Source organism: Vidua chalybeata, chromosome 5, assembly GCF_026979565.1.
Source record: "Vidua chalybeata isolate OUT-0048 chromosome 5, bVidCha1 merged haplotype, whole genome shotgun sequence".
Classification (NCBI taxonomy): domain Eukaryota; kingdom Metazoa; phylum Chordata; class Aves; order Passeriformes; family Viduidae; genus Vidua; species Vidua chalybeata.
This window is the reverse complement of record NC_071534.1, coordinates 57,798,788-57,813,932: the sequence shown is the minus strand read 5'-3', so window position 1 is coordinate 57,813,932 and position 15,145 is coordinate 57,798,788. Positions and strand designations below refer to the sequence as shown.

At 37.8% G+C, this 15,145-nt stretch overlaps 1 protein-coding gene across 9 annotated transcripts in view; it reads left to right on the top strand.

The window, feature by feature from the left end:
- Window positions 1-15,145, top strand: part of KIF21A (kinesin family member 21A) — an 86,314-nt gene that overhangs the window by 24,194 nt on the left and 46,975 nt on the right. For all 9 annotated transcript variants that reach the window (XM_053943433.1, XM_053943432.1, XM_053943436.1 and 6 more), the window contains exons 2-7: window positions 4,629-4,851; window positions 6,139-6,321; window positions 9,194-9,343; window positions 10,021-10,155; window positions 13,234-13,401; window positions 14,828-14,943. In XM_053943433.1, coding sequence (XP_053799408.1) covers window positions 4,629-4,851; window positions 6,139-6,321; window positions 9,194-9,343; window positions 10,021-10,155; window positions 13,234-13,401; window positions 14,828-14,943 — 975 coding nt within the window. The remainder of the gene's footprint in view (window positions 1-4,628; window positions 4,852-6,138; window positions 6,322-9,193; window positions 9,344-10,020; window positions 10,156-13,233; window positions 13,402-14,827; window positions 14,944-15,145) is intronic.

Here is a 15,145-nt window from a genome sequence, read left to right as displayed (position 1 = left end):
TAATATATATTTAGATCACTGGGACAATTTTTCATCCCTAGAAGTAAATTTTGCTTTTCAAAGAGATAATGATATTATCTAGTTTAAACAGAATCAATTCTGTAAAGTCTGATGTCTTGCATAACACAGGGTATTGGTCTGATGATGACTGTAGTCCCTGAACTGTATTATCTGAGTCTGTTCTAGCTGACAATACTTTTAGCAGAGACCTTGTGCCCCTGTTCTACTGAGGGATTAGTTCCAGTACAATACCATGCATTACTGTGCAACCGCTGGCTGGTTTAGTACTCCCTAATTTGACAACTTGTCCCAGTGTGCTAAGGCAGGAGAGATTTAGGGGATTAAGTTTCATGTGTGTGGCCTGGAGGTGCTGCAAAGTACACGTAAACAAGAATTGGGTGTGTTCATGCTTTGGAGAGGAGCAAAGGGAAGGATGGAAAGCAAAATGTTGTTTGGGAAGTTGCCACATCTAAGGAGATGTGATTGGAAATAGGTAGAAAACACCTGATTGTCTGCAATTAAGAGAGTAGCCTGAAAAACAGGTGGGGTGGGGCCACGTAGAAGACAAGATGGGCGAAGTCAAATTGGTCCTGGAGAAAAATCTCAGTGGCAGACTGCCAGACCACAGGCTGGGCAAGGAGAGATGACCAGAATGAACTCTTTCACATTTTTAAAGTGTAGGCACTGCCTGCTTTGCTGACAGAAGTGACCACATTAAGATGTGAGAGTGGAAAATGTTTGACTGTGAGCAGAAAGGAAAAAAAAAATCACTTTCCCAATTCATATGTGGAATGGAGAAGGAGGAGATGTTCCTATAGGCAGTGCTGGAGCTGAATGCTTGCATGAGGACTTCTGTTTGCTGGACCACACATTCAGTGCAAATAGTAAGACTGAGAGTCTTGAGGTTTGGGTGGTGCACTCACATTGTTTGTAAGTGGCCAGTAATCAGGGTGTAGGGGAGGAATCTCTTGCTTACTCATTGAAGACATCACATTAGCTTCATGGCAAATTTAACAAGAGAGCTGTATAGATTTCAGAGCATGAAGAATCCCTTAACGATACTCAGGTTGGGTGATGAAGGTTTCTTGTCTGCACATCTCTTTGGGGCAAGATGTCATTCAAACCTGATGCAGTTGTGCTACCTCTGTCTCTGCTACCTCTCAACTCCATAGCAGAGTGGGACATTGTGTAAGACTAGTGACAGAATGAGAAGGGAGTCTGTCTTTGGTGTGAAGCTGCCCTGCTGTGGTGAGTCTTGCTTTGTTTTTCCTTTGTGTTGCCTAAGTGCTGGTGAAATGTGTTTTTTCTCCTAGCACTGCTTTCTGATTTAGTAAGTTAGGGAAGAAGGCCACCATCATCACTGCTGGATCTCTGAATGTTGTGTTACAACCCAGGGGAAGTGGCTGAGCTGGTAAGAAGCTGCTAGCAGTGAGGCAGATACCCCTCAGCTCAGCTGTGGGCTGGTTATGCTGGGCTGATCTGTACAGCTTGCTGTTGTGCAGCACAGCTCTGGGAGGTGCTGCCTGGCTGCAAGGCAGGACCTGGCCGGGAGGATTCTCATGGGAAGTCTCTGCTGGGCAACATTGAAACTGCTTGCTTTACACTCCTGTCATCACTGTAACAATTATCATGCAAATCATTGATATTTTAGGCATGCTGTTCCTTTTCATGGTCAGTCAGTCTTTACTTAGAGGTAGAAAGGAAAAATTTATTCGGCACCTGTCATAATTGCATCAGTTCATCAGTGTAGAAAATTATTTTTTTTTTCAAGCACAGAATAAAAACATATTAAGAAAAACTTAAAAAAAAAACTTGTCAGCTTCATTCTGCAAATTGTTGCTAAAAGCCTTTTTGGAACTGGGGAGAAGTTGTGTTTTTGGGATGCACTAAAGCTTGCTTGATGTTGAAGATGTGTTTTCCATCTAGTTTTCTAGAAGAGATCTTCCCAGGCTTTTTTGCTCTGGAAGACTATGAGACATGCCTCTGGACCTTTACAAGCCCTTAGAGTTCATTCCTTAGGGACAATTGATGGCCTCTGTACTGTGTGCACTGGATTAGTGAAAGAATAAGAGTGCTTAGTCTGAAAAAGGAGCTTGCCCTCTGACTGACTTCACGGCAGTAAAAGAAGGCAGCAGAATAATCTACTGAGTGGGCATTTCCTAAATATTGTTTTAGACAGCAAGTTGCAGTGTTTTATTTGCTCGACCTTCCAGTTGTGTAGAATGCTTTTAGAAAACGCGTATGATTAATTTTTTCTTTTGAAGACTTTCTCCACCTAGAAATAAAAGCTATTTTATTACCAAAATTTCCTTAATTTAGAAGGAAGTAAATGTATTGCAAGTTTCTGTACATATTTATCAGATTGTGTTCAGTTGACACAGGTACAAGTGGATCAAGTTGGTTATTGAAGGAGTTATGTAAATCCTGTATTACTTTTAGCATTCTTATTTCATTTAAAGAAAAAAACTCCTTATGATGTTGTTAGAGAGAAAATTTGACCTATATTACACCCTTTGTATCCTTAAATGCAAATACTAGTTGTAGAATATTTGTGCCTATTTTGCACATCATATAATCTTTTCTTTAATGATATTTTTCAAAGGTTTACTTAATTTTCACTTTACACTAGAGGGCAAGCTGACAAGGGTGGTACCTCCTGATCATTAATGAAGTTTCCATACTGGAATTAATGTGCAGAAAACCTTACAGGTAAATGAAGGTTAATCTCTAGTGTCACATGTGGGATATAATGAAACTGTCAGAAGGAAAAATTGGAAAAATACTCTTGACAGCAGTGCACATCCCTGCATGAAAAATTCAGAATCTGCAAAAAAAGTAGATATATCATGCTCTGTGAGATTTTTTTTTGTATTTTTTTTTCAAGCAGGATATTTCTAACTTCATTTGACATGTACATAATTAGTCTGCAGCAGCCCACTCAGTTGTTGGAGACAAGCTTGCTCTGTATCAGCAGGTGCTGGCACAGTCACAGTAGATCAGCAGGTAGCTTTGGGCCCTTATGCTCCCATTAGATTTTGGAACAAGTTTTGTGTGTTTGGAGTCAAGCATTTTGGCTTAGTTTCCTCTGAAGAGGGTGTAAATTGTGCACACTGAAACTGCTCTGTGATCCAAACCAACATGTGATATCTCAAAGTGTTAGGGAATTTGCTTCAAGGCAGCACAGCTGCTCTAAACAGAGCATTAATGTGCATGTGGCCCTCAAAACATAGAATATGAGATGAATTTGTGCCTTTAAATAGACTCTGTGCATGCAGATCTTTGACACTGTGTAACTGAAATATAATTGGAGGATCTATATAAAATATTCCACGATTCTGTTTGTATGTAGCTGTACTGCTGCTTTTTTATCATTCTTACTAGCCGTCTTTGTCACATCTTTTAAGCTGCACACGTTTTGGTGTGTGTTTTGTGTGTCTGGGTTTGTTTGGGTTTTTGGTTTGCGTTGTTTTTTTGGTGGTGCTTTGGGAACGTGGAAATATTTTTTTACAAAGGTAGCTTTGTAAGCAAATTATTAGTTACTTACGGCTAGAGCAATGTGTTAAGTGGGCCAGAGTTTTTCTTCTTGATAGTTAATCGTTAAACCCATTGAGTCACAAGCTTCTGCAGTCATTATTAGTCGTGAGGCCAGTACATGAATTCAATTTTGATGAGGCTGCAAGAGTGTTAAGAATGCAGAGGAATTAATAAAATGGTAGACTAGAAGAAGTTCAAGCTATATTCTACAAGTTATTTTGTAAAATAAGAAACTGAACAAACTGAAATAAAAGCTGAAATTTGCCTTAGAGGGGAAATAATGAGGAATAAGACACTCTTTAGAACTTGTTAACTATTGTTCTTTTTCTGTTGTCTGAAGGTATACTTCTTCAGTGAAACCAAACATTTCACAGAAGTGTTCTTCAGAAGGCTGTACAAGTTCCTTTTCTGACAAAAGGAAAGAAAAAAATGTAGCCTTTTCCTTGCTGTCATTGCTCTCACAGCAAGGAGATGATTTAATTTAAGATGATAACACAGAATTTTCTGAATTGGTAGGGACCCATAAGGATCTTCAAGTCCAACTGTGGAGTGAATGGCCCATAGAGGAACTGAACCCACAATCTTGGCTGCAGTAGCACCTGACTCTAAGCAACTGAGCTAGGTGTTGGTGGGTCCTTGCTCCCAGATTGCTATTTAAACTATCCCATATATTTTTTACATGTTTAACTTGCTTGTTAAAAAAAAAAAAAGTAAAATTATTGTTTTTACAATGAAAACATGCAGAAGTTTGATAAAACTGGAAAGCTTGATTTCCAAGTCTGAAACAACATAGAAAAATGACTCTTCAGTAATGCATAATATACATACAGAAACATTCAGAGTTCCAGGCAGGTCATCAGCTTGAAGCTGGTGAACCTTCAGAAAAGATGGTGTCATTTGCATGAGCAGTTTTATGGCTGGGGTTCTGATACAGTCAATACTGTGACTCAGACTGCCAAAAACCTTCTGGCTTGCTGAAGAAAAATTCTGACTTCTTAGTAATTAAGGAATTCTCAGATCCCTTATTTATATTGTGCACTCATTTTTTTGATGATGAGAATTTCTAATAGTTCTTTTTATCTCTTCCAAAACAGAATTAGACCACAGTTAGCCAAAGAGAAGATTGAAGGATGCCATATTTGTACATCTGTCACACCTGGTGAACCTCAAGTGTTCTTGGGAAAAGATAAGGCCTTCACTTTTGATTATGTCTTTAACATCGACTCACAGCAAGAAGAGATCTATGTACAGTGCATAGAAAAGCTGATTGAAGGTTGCTTTGAAGGCTATAATGCCACTGTCTTTGCTTATGGCCAGGTAAGCTTCACAATTTTATTTCAAAGTGTTTATTTTGGAATAAACAGTTTTTTGAAAATTATTTTTCTCTTAAATTTCTGAATGCATTAATCTGGTTTTAGCATATTGGGTTTATTTTCAATGAGTCACCTTCTAGGAGAGTGAGTTTATATAAATTCTGTTTAGACTGGCAGTTGAAACACAGAATACATATATATATAGGCCACTGATCTGAATTTAATAGTAGTCCTGAGAATAATATCAGTCCATATAATTCCTGAATTCACCTCAATGCAGCAATACAAATTATTGACCTAATCACTTGAACTATAGAGATAGGTTGTACTGAGATTCTTTTCTGAAAAACTTTTCAACCCACTGCATTTTTAGAGACTTTTGGGAATAGGAGCTTTTAAAAAACAGATCCTGGAGAACTTCAGGCCACATTGTTTGCTTGCAGGCAAAATGTAGAGATCAGATTCCAAAGTCAGAGAACTTTTCATCAAGAGCACACCCTCTTAGTGCACTGGGCACACTTGAAGCTGAGCACAATGTAGAGAGTGTGTTACTGTCTTCTGAATATTCCCTTACAAGTTGATTGCATAAAATGTGGTCTTGGATGCTGAATTTCACCTTTGTTAGGTGTTGCATCTCAGGTTAGACAGGTGAAGTCTATTCCTAGTCAAACAAAGCAGTTTGCAGATCCAGTTTAGCAGATTATGTTTAGCTGTGTGATCCTATCTTTGTCTTAGACTTGACCCACTAATTAAGTGAAAACACTACATTACCTTGACTTCTATTGGACTTCACATTTAATTAGATGATCTTCCTAGTGAAGATAGAGCTTTTATTCTTTAGTATAAAGTGAGAACAATGGGAATATAATACCTGAGATATTCAGACATCTTAATTAAGGGAGTCATTTGATCTACTTCAGTAAAGAATTGCAAATGCTGCTTTTACCTTCAAAATACATGTTTCAATTAACAGCCTTGGTTGGAGACATTAACTCATCTTTTGACCTAGAGGATATAGCTCAAGGCTGATGTGAGCTGGGTAGGGAAGGTTTCTAGGGGAAGGGCTATGAAAGATTGAACTGCTCTCTGCCTTCTTGTATGTGATCTCTGAATAAACAGTAGAGTTTGTCCAAATTCTGCTATTTATCCATTTTTCAAAGTGACCTGTTGTTTATGTGTTAATATTGTAAAAGATGGCAGGTTGATGTGAACACTAGTGTTCTCAGACTGTATTTCTGTGATGATTTGGTACTATTAACATGTTCTAGTGACTACTCCTTTTTCAAATTAGACAGGCGCTGGCAAAACGTACACCATGGGCACTGGATTTGATGTCAACATAACAGAAGAGGAACAAGGCATTATATCACGTGCTGTTAAGCACCTTTTCAGATGTATTGAAGAAAAAAAACAAGGTGCTATTAAGCAAGGACTTCCACCTCCTGATTTTAAAGTGAATGCGCAGTTCTTAGAGGTAAATATGATCCACATTTGTGGGTGTAACTTTATGTGTGTTTTTTGGTAGTTGTTTTGGTTTTTTTTATTTTTTTTAATTTATTTTTTATTTATTTTTTTTTTTCAGAAAACCAATTAAATATTTTTTGCTTCTTTTAAATTTTCTTTTCTCCCAAGGTGTTTTGAATTAATATACAAGATTTCAAAAGGAAAATTTATGGGAAAATTTTGAAGAGCTTCAGCTCTTCAATTTATGAAAAAGTCTTTTTATCTTACTCCAATTATTTTGCTATTTCCCTTCATAGTGTTATTTTGAAGTAGAAATATTTGTTTGTTATCATTTATCCCTTTCTGTTTGTAAGGCCTGTTGCTCTTGCCTGTTGGTAATTCTTGACAAAACCGAAGAAATTATAAAAGCCCCCCTAATTGTACTTTGTGGCTTCAAGTAGTGACCATGCTTTGCTTGCTTTTGTCACTTTGCCATAGATTTCTTTAGCTTTCAAAATCTGTTCAGAAGACTTTTTTTCACCAACGAAGAAACCTAGCATGAAAATACTTTCTTTCTGCAATTCCCACTGGTTTAGGATTGGGCTTCAGTGTCACTGTTCCCTTCTTTCTTAGACCCAGAGAATAAAAACCCGGTGGCAAAACTGTGGCAAAACTGCTCCCCTTGTGCTTTCTCATAGACACAGTACTGGTAAAGGGGCCATAACATCTGTGATCTTTCTGACCTGCAGCAGCTGTTGCTTTATGCCTTGCAGGTTTTATACTGTGTGTCCTGACTGTGGAACTGCTCTTTAAATGGATTGATTTGGGTGTAATGTATTTACATTTACTACCAACCTGCAAAATCTGATACATCAGGTACACAGAGAGGCAGAATCAATTTTAGGAAGAGCAGGTGTAAATTTGTTTTGCTTACTTCAGTATGTACAACTTTATCTGCTTTGGGGGTAGAAAACCCCACTCTAATACTACCCATGAGAAAAGCTGTTCGTTTTATTACTGTAGAAGTAAACTAACTCCTTTAGTCATTAACAAGCTGGCATTAATTTTGTATCAGTCTTGGTTTGTCGTTGCTACCCTTATGCAGAACCTTTTGTTGCTCTGGCTAATATTTGCCTAGAGAGAGTTGGCTTGAACATGTGCTGTGGGAATGCTCTACTCTGTGCACCAGGGAGCTGCAGCTTTGCTTAGGCAGCTGCAACATGAGTAGCATAAGGAGCAGTAACCAGTGTGGTTTCTGAATTTATTGTGTTTTTTGACATAACATTACAAATATGACTGAGTCCCAAAATACAGGACAGTGATTAAATGCTACAGTGAGAATTATATGAAGAATTGCAGCCATTGCAATGGATTTCAGCTGAACTGTACTAAACAACTGTCTTGTTTATCTATTTAGAGAAAGGTTAAATGATGTATATAATAATTTCTCCCTTGAAAAAAAGTCATTTTAGTTGGTAGATTTTTTTTCTTCTACTGAGGCTTTCCCAGGAGGAGCTTTTTCTGATTAGTTTGCTATTATACGCTATTCTTGTGTCAAAAAGTATCCTCTTCATCCCATCCTGTCTACCATTAGAGCTGGATTGCATTAACAATAATTTAGTCCTTGAGCATGTTGAAGCAAGATTGTATTTTTGGAATAACTTTGAAGTCTTACAGCTGGGTAACTGTTGGGAACAGTGACTTCTGTTTGCTACTTTCTTGCCGTTCTTTAGTTGGCTGCAGTCTGCCTCCCTTAACTCCTTGCTTTCCTGCTTTTTCAAAAGACAGACATATGCAGTCCCACCCAATTGCAGCTGCAGTATCAAGATCTGCTCTAAATTGTGGCATCAGTTTGTTTGACTTTTTGAAGGCAAAACATTAGTAAGAAGATTCCTACATCGAACATCTATGCCTGATAATTAAATATAATTAATTTTTAATATGTAAAGGATTAAAAGCGTCACATTCACAAATGCTGAGCTATTTCTTCTCAGGGATGACTTTTTTTACTTTTGAGAGGAGAAAGTCACTTTCAGTACTATGAGAAAGTACCTTGTGTGAATACAGATCTGTTGTGGTTGACTGTTACCTAGGGATTGAATTAGTCTGGGCTGAGCTTTACTGACATGAATTAGTACAACTAAATTAGAGACATTTGGTATGTTCCAGGGTACACAGACAGAGACTTGAGCCATGAAATTCAGTAGGATAGTGTTTTTTATGGGTGGGTTGTCTTTTTTTTTCCCCTGATATCTTCAATTCAATCTAAACACTGCATAAAGTTCAGAACATTCTTATGGAGTACAAAAGCCCTGCTCAAGAAGCTATGCCATAGTATTTTTGGACTGATGCTTGGTGTCTTTAAGAAACAGCTTGCACAAAAACTATTTTCATATGTAAAATTCCTTCCTGCCCAGGAAGAATTTATCTAAATGAGAGCCATAGAAATATGAAGGTGTGAGAGAGGAGATGAGTTGCAATGGCAGGGAGAGCAAGTGGAGTGAGTTGGAGGTGTTTGGAGCAGGGTGCAGCCAACTGAATCCACAAAAGAAAAGCCCAAGGTTAAATCTGAAGACAGCAGGTTCCTGCCACAGAAGCCACTCTTGTTCTGCTGGCACCAAATTCCTTCTCTTCCCTGGTCCCACCAAAGAATTTTATCTCAGATCTGGCAATGTGAAGGAAGTTACCCCATTTTGGGTGGTACAGTAGGAAGTTGTGCAGGTCACTTAATTTGCAGATGCTCTGTCACCTATTGTCCTTGTAAGTTTGGATGTTTCACATCTTTTGGGAGCTGAGACATTTGAATTTTTACCACTTTTGGTATGTGCCATGCAGAGATTTATTAATCATTGGAAGAAATCCTTCTGAAAATGATATGGTTTTTGTCTTTTTCTTCTCCTCAGCTTTACAATGAAGAAATTCTTGATCTGTTTGATACCACACGTGATATTGATGCGAAGAATAAAAAATCAAATATTAAAATACATGAAGATTCAGCAGGAGGAATTTATACAGTGGGTGTTACGACCCGAACTGTGAATGGAGAATCTGAGGTGATAATTGGAAACAAATTACACTGTAACATGCCAAGTAGATTCTGAAAATGTCTCTATACTTTGATGAACGGTTAAAAATACAGGGCATGCTAGCTAATATCTGGGTCCTGGGCAATTTAAGTGTAAAAGCTAACTAAAATTTTTATTTTCTTAATTCTTTGTAGCCTTAAATGTGATATATTTGATACTAAGTGCATATCACTTCCATTTAAAGCTGGGAACAGGCCTTTAGTTCATAATATAGTTCTGCTGGGAGAATTTTGACATATATGTAAATCTGATCTTCCATATCTTATATATGTTATTTACTTTGAGACGAAAGCTTTGCATTTGGCTGATGTGAAATAAACTGCTGTTTACACACACCACAAATCTGAATACAAATGTTATTGTACTTTTTTTTTTTTTTTTGGACAGGTATGAAGATAGCTATGTTACTACTAGGCTACAGTAAAGAGAGGAATACGAAGATTTAAGTATTTTAGAGAAATCACAAAAAATACTTTTAGTTAGTTTGTTTAAGGATTTTTGTCCTTTTTTTTTTTTTTGTGTATAGGAACTGAATGCATAGCAAAGAGAGAAATTTTAGTCATATATCCAAAACAGCAAGTGTTAGAGGAACATTTTTCCTTTAATCAGCAAGGGATGCAATGTACTTTCTGCCTGTTTTCTAGATGATGCAGTGCTTGAAGCTGGGAGCTTTGTCTCGAACCACTGCCAGCACTCAGATGAACGTCCAGAGCTCACGGTCACACGCTATCTTCACGATACACTTGTGTCAGACCAGAGTCTGTCCTGCATTTAACGCTGTACGTATTTTTGCTGTTGGTAAACTTCTCTTTAGTAGCCATTTTTCAAAATGGGGACAGTTTTGGCAGCCACTGCTATTTGAATTGCACTTATTAAGGATGCTGTAGTCATCATAATGCTTGATGAATTTGCTAAGCATTATAATAATTTGATTTAATCTGTGCGTATGTAACTATCCTCTAGCCAGAGGCAACCATAAATTGCAGACTCTTACAGGAACTTACCTATTCTCCTCTAGCGTTTTCTTCAGTATTTTGTTGCGACATACACTACTGGGAAAGTTAAAATATAATTTGTCTTTAATTGGGAAAGCACATTTAAGTGTCAGAGCAGTTAGTGGGTTTAAACTTGCAGTCACCTAACTGAAACTGCTTGGATATTTCAGATTAATAGTTGATATCCAATGAAGTGCAAGTAGAAAAGCATTAAATTCTGAGGCACGTTGTATATATTTTAAATAGCTATATATTTGTAGTGCAGGTATTTTGTTAAATCTATGCACCTGAAATTCAAATTACAAATGAACATAGAGCTGTTCTGTGGAATATTCTGTGTGTGACTGGTCAGCTGTTAGTTGCTGTAGGGTGCATCTTGTAAAGGGGAGAGTTCTGAATAAATCCACATTACTGAAAACTACAGTACCTTCAGGGGGACTTAACTTGAATATTCTAAAGGTCTTTTGCATATAATTTTTAAATATTAAATACTATCTGGCTAGCATCCGATCCACAGTTACCACATTTTTAAGCATGTGGAACAGTGAATTGGATTTACAGTGCTTTTTGGGGGATTGCTTTTATTTTTTAATACTACAACTAATCATTTACAGGCAAAATGTGTGTTCCTTCCTGGTCCTTTGTGGTATGTAAACCTGCTTTATACACCTGCTAAAAAGACTTCTTTCTGCTTTCTGTGCTGAAACTGTGGATTTGGTGGTGTGGTCAGCTGTCTTCACTTGGGAGGGATTGGCATCACACTCCAAGGCCACACAGGGCACTTCAGTCACTATATGGTGACACTGTCTGCTTGGAAATTTTTTGTTGCAAACTCTCTACTGGAGGCTGAGGAGTCATGTGGGGGCCTGTTTCCTGCAGGTTGTTGGCACAGCAGTCCCCTTGTGCTGGTGCACTTGCAGCCTTCCCTGCCAGCTGAGCTGCCCAGGGGACTGCTGCCTGGCTCTGCCTGTGTAACACAGAGGCTCGTGTTGGAGGAAGAGGTGGCCATCTTCTGCCTTATGCCAAACTGTTTTGTTTCTGCTTTTCTTGGGAGATATGCCCAAGATAATCTGACTGTGGAGCTGGGCATTTCTAAATCCTTAATTTTTTAAGACAACACCCTCCTCTTCCCCTGTGTTGTTTAGGAGAGTAGAGGATAGACCTAACACTGTCCTCTGAATGCTCTTGGAATCTAAATTAATACAAGCTATTATTGGGTGGCCAGGAGAGATGTAGCTCAAGTTTCTGTAGACAACAGTTTTGGGAGACCTTTGTTACTAGGGCAACACAGTTTCTCCTTCTCGGATGACAGCCTTGGCCGTGCCCCCTCTGCGCGATCGCCCGTGCCCAGGGCTGGCAGGCAGCCAGGGCTGCAGTGCACAGACATGCTCCTGGGGCTCTCTTCACACCAGCCATGCTCTGGGAACTTTCTGGATGTGCATTTCACTTGCTAAATGAGGGGAGAGTGAAAGGATGCATTAATCCTGCGAATGAGAGTGTGGTCCCCAGAGTGTAAACATCAAAATTACAGAAATAATGGTTTCTGGTCTTGTGGAAGTGGCACAGTTCCCATTCTCTTCTGTTACTGCTACAAAAGGATGCATGAAATATTTAACTACCATCAGAAGGGTTTGGTCTGCAGAGACCTGCATTACCCCTTGCAGTAGCAAAGGGAGCTGTAGGCTGGCTGGCCAGGGACATAAAGGTCACCACAGAATACCTGAGGGTCTGTGTTTGGCTTTTTGATTAGGTTTGGGTTTGTTTGGTTGTTTTTTCTTGTTTTTAAGGTTTTTCTGGGTTTTCTGTGCTTAATATGATTGGAAATTCCTATTAAAGCTTGTAGTTTGGGCTGTGAGAGTTTTTTATGAATCCAGTATACACTTGATAAGTGCTTATTATCAGACACGATGCCAAGTTAGTAGAAATTGCCCTGCAATGGGTGCCTGACCAGTAAGGTCAAGAAGTGAGTGATTTAAGAATTTTTCTCATTGTGTTACTTTCCTGACAATAAATCTAACTACACTCGTAGTAAAATAAAAGTCTACAGTGAATGGTAGAACTTAACTAATTGACAGTAAAAAAGCTTGGGATTGTCTAATGAAAACGGATAATTTCCCTGCTGTGCTTCGGGATGTGAAGTGGAAAGAGGCTGAGGCTGTGGTACCTGCCCCAGTGCAGTGTGTTCCTGGGCAGAGTCCCTGCACTGATGGGGGGAGGAAGGTGGAAGGGAGACAGGAACATCTTCATTTTCCCTTGTTCCCTCTACTGTTCTTATTTTCTGGGGAAGTCAGAACTGCTAGTGGAATACTGATGGCTAGGAGAAATGGTTTCCGACAATAATTCCTAATGTAACTTGAAGAGTTATCCCACAGGGAGGCTGGTGATGGGTTTTAGAGAGGTATAAAATCAAAATATCTTACAGCTTTTTGGCAGGTTTATGAACTAGCTGTTCTGGTGATTTTGTGGGGTCATAATGTAATGAAAGTTTTCTTTTTTTTTTAAATTAGTTTCCTTAGACAATTGATTCAAGAGTGCATTTTAGGAGAGATACAAATTTGTTGCTCACCTTGCTGGAGACTTGTATATTTTAATAGTTTCCCCTCATTTCTTCATCAAGAAGCAATGGTAGCTTGTACTTAAAGTAATTTGTAATCATATGCATCTAGAACTGGGTCTTCAAGAATGATATGTTAGTGTCATATGATTAAAACAGAGATAGGATGTTTCAAAATACTGTTATAAAAGAAAGAAGAAGGAGATGGTCATAGTAAAGAGGTAGTTTTGTAAATAATTGTTGATTGAACTTTGCTGATGTTAATGTGAATGATCTCACCAAGCGTTGTGGGTTCTTCTTTGCTTCAGGATAATGCCACTGATAACAGGATAATATCTGAATCTTCTGAGATGAATGAATATGAAACTCTTACTGCCAAGTTTCATTTTGTTGATCTGGCGGGATCTGAAAGGTTAAAACGAACAGGAGCTACTGGAGAAAGGGCAAAAGAAGGCATTTCCATCAACTGTGGACTAGTAAGACTATACAACTATACAATATAATGTAAAACAAACCCAGGCAAAACATGTAGGAATGAAATGTATAGGTTATAGCTTAATTTTTTTTTGTCTATGTACTGGCTATTTTTTAATTAACTCTATTGAATTAATTAATTTTTAAATTAACTGTATTTACTGTTTTTGTTAATGCTGAACTGCACTGAAAAGTAGAGCTGGTGATTATCAGTGGAGATTGTATGTCTTTGTTTTGTGCACCATGGCTATATGGAGGCTCTGTGCAACTCTTTTAAATAAGACACAAAAGTATACTTCTGTTCTATATGTGAAAACATGTCTTGTTTTTTCTGGGCTGTTGTGCAGTACCAGTTTTCTGGGGTATTGTTCAATTATAATTTTCTCAATGATTCTCTTCCATCATGATATTGTCTACATTCTGAAGTTCTTCTGGTTATATATTCCATGGAAGAGAAAGAATATTCAGTTCAATTTCATCATTGACATAAGCACAAAGCCAGCAGGATTTGGGGGATCTAGACGACCTAGTTGTGTTTTTAACAAAGAGCACATAAAGTGCATGAAGGTGAAAATCAGCGTGATGTAACTAATATAAGATCAAAAAACTTTAATTTACAGTGAAGTCCAGCCCTGAGTGTTGTGGAACAAATTGAAAGTGCTTTAAATCCTTCAAAGCAAGCAGGGTGTGTGCAGTTCTTCATCTGCTTGTGGCAGCTGCACCATTTCCAACGCAAGAACTTGCAGTGCAGGGCGCCACCTAAAGCAAAATTTTTTGACAAAAAAGTCAAATTCAGTTTGACTGAAGTGTGTGCTGTTCCACATAAAAATAATTTCACAGCCAAATGTTTGATTGTTTATAAACATGCATTAGATCCTTTTAGTAATGGAACAGGATAGCCATGGACTACAAGCCTTTAATTTCAAGTCTTAAATGTTCAAATCATTATCAGACATTTTTTTTTTTCTTTATAACTGCAGAGGTACTAAATTCTGGGGTTTTTTTCTTCATATAAATGCTCCATTATTTTATTCTAAATATAGCATAAAGCAGATTGATAAGATTAATTTTAAAGAAATTATAGGTGCTGTTAGAGATCAACTTTAATTATTATCCAAAGCAAATGTTTGTTAGATTAAGAAGTACCAACTTTAGTTTGTGACTGACATGAGGTACTCAATAGTGCATATGAATTGTTCTAAGCACTTTGGCACTTCAGTACCAGACTGTAAGTCATCCGATGCACTGTTGGTAACACAAAAATTTCTAAATGTAAAATACAGAAATCTTCAGAAATATTTTAATGCTAACTGTCATGAGTATATTAATTTTCTTACAATATGCTGACTCCAGTTTATAGATGTTTTAATATAAAACTACACAGGACTTGATTCTGACTTGTGTGTTACGTGATTTGGTGTTTTATAGCTGGCACTTGGCAATGTAATAAGTGCACTGGGAGATAAAAGTAAGAAGGCAACTCATGTACCGTACAGAGATTCAAAGCTTACAAGGCTGCTTCAAGACTCTCTTGGGGGAAACAGGTATGAAAATTGGAACATTTATGTATTTCATTGTGAATGAGCACAAATGAGAACATAATCTGCAGAAAGTAAAATGAACATTAAATGACAATAAAAGTCTTGTTGGAGGAAGACTCTGGAGATAAATTGTGCAAATAATGCTGTCAATGGAAAGGATAGATTTTAAAAAGGATTTTTGTGTTGTTCTTTTCAGTGCTATTGT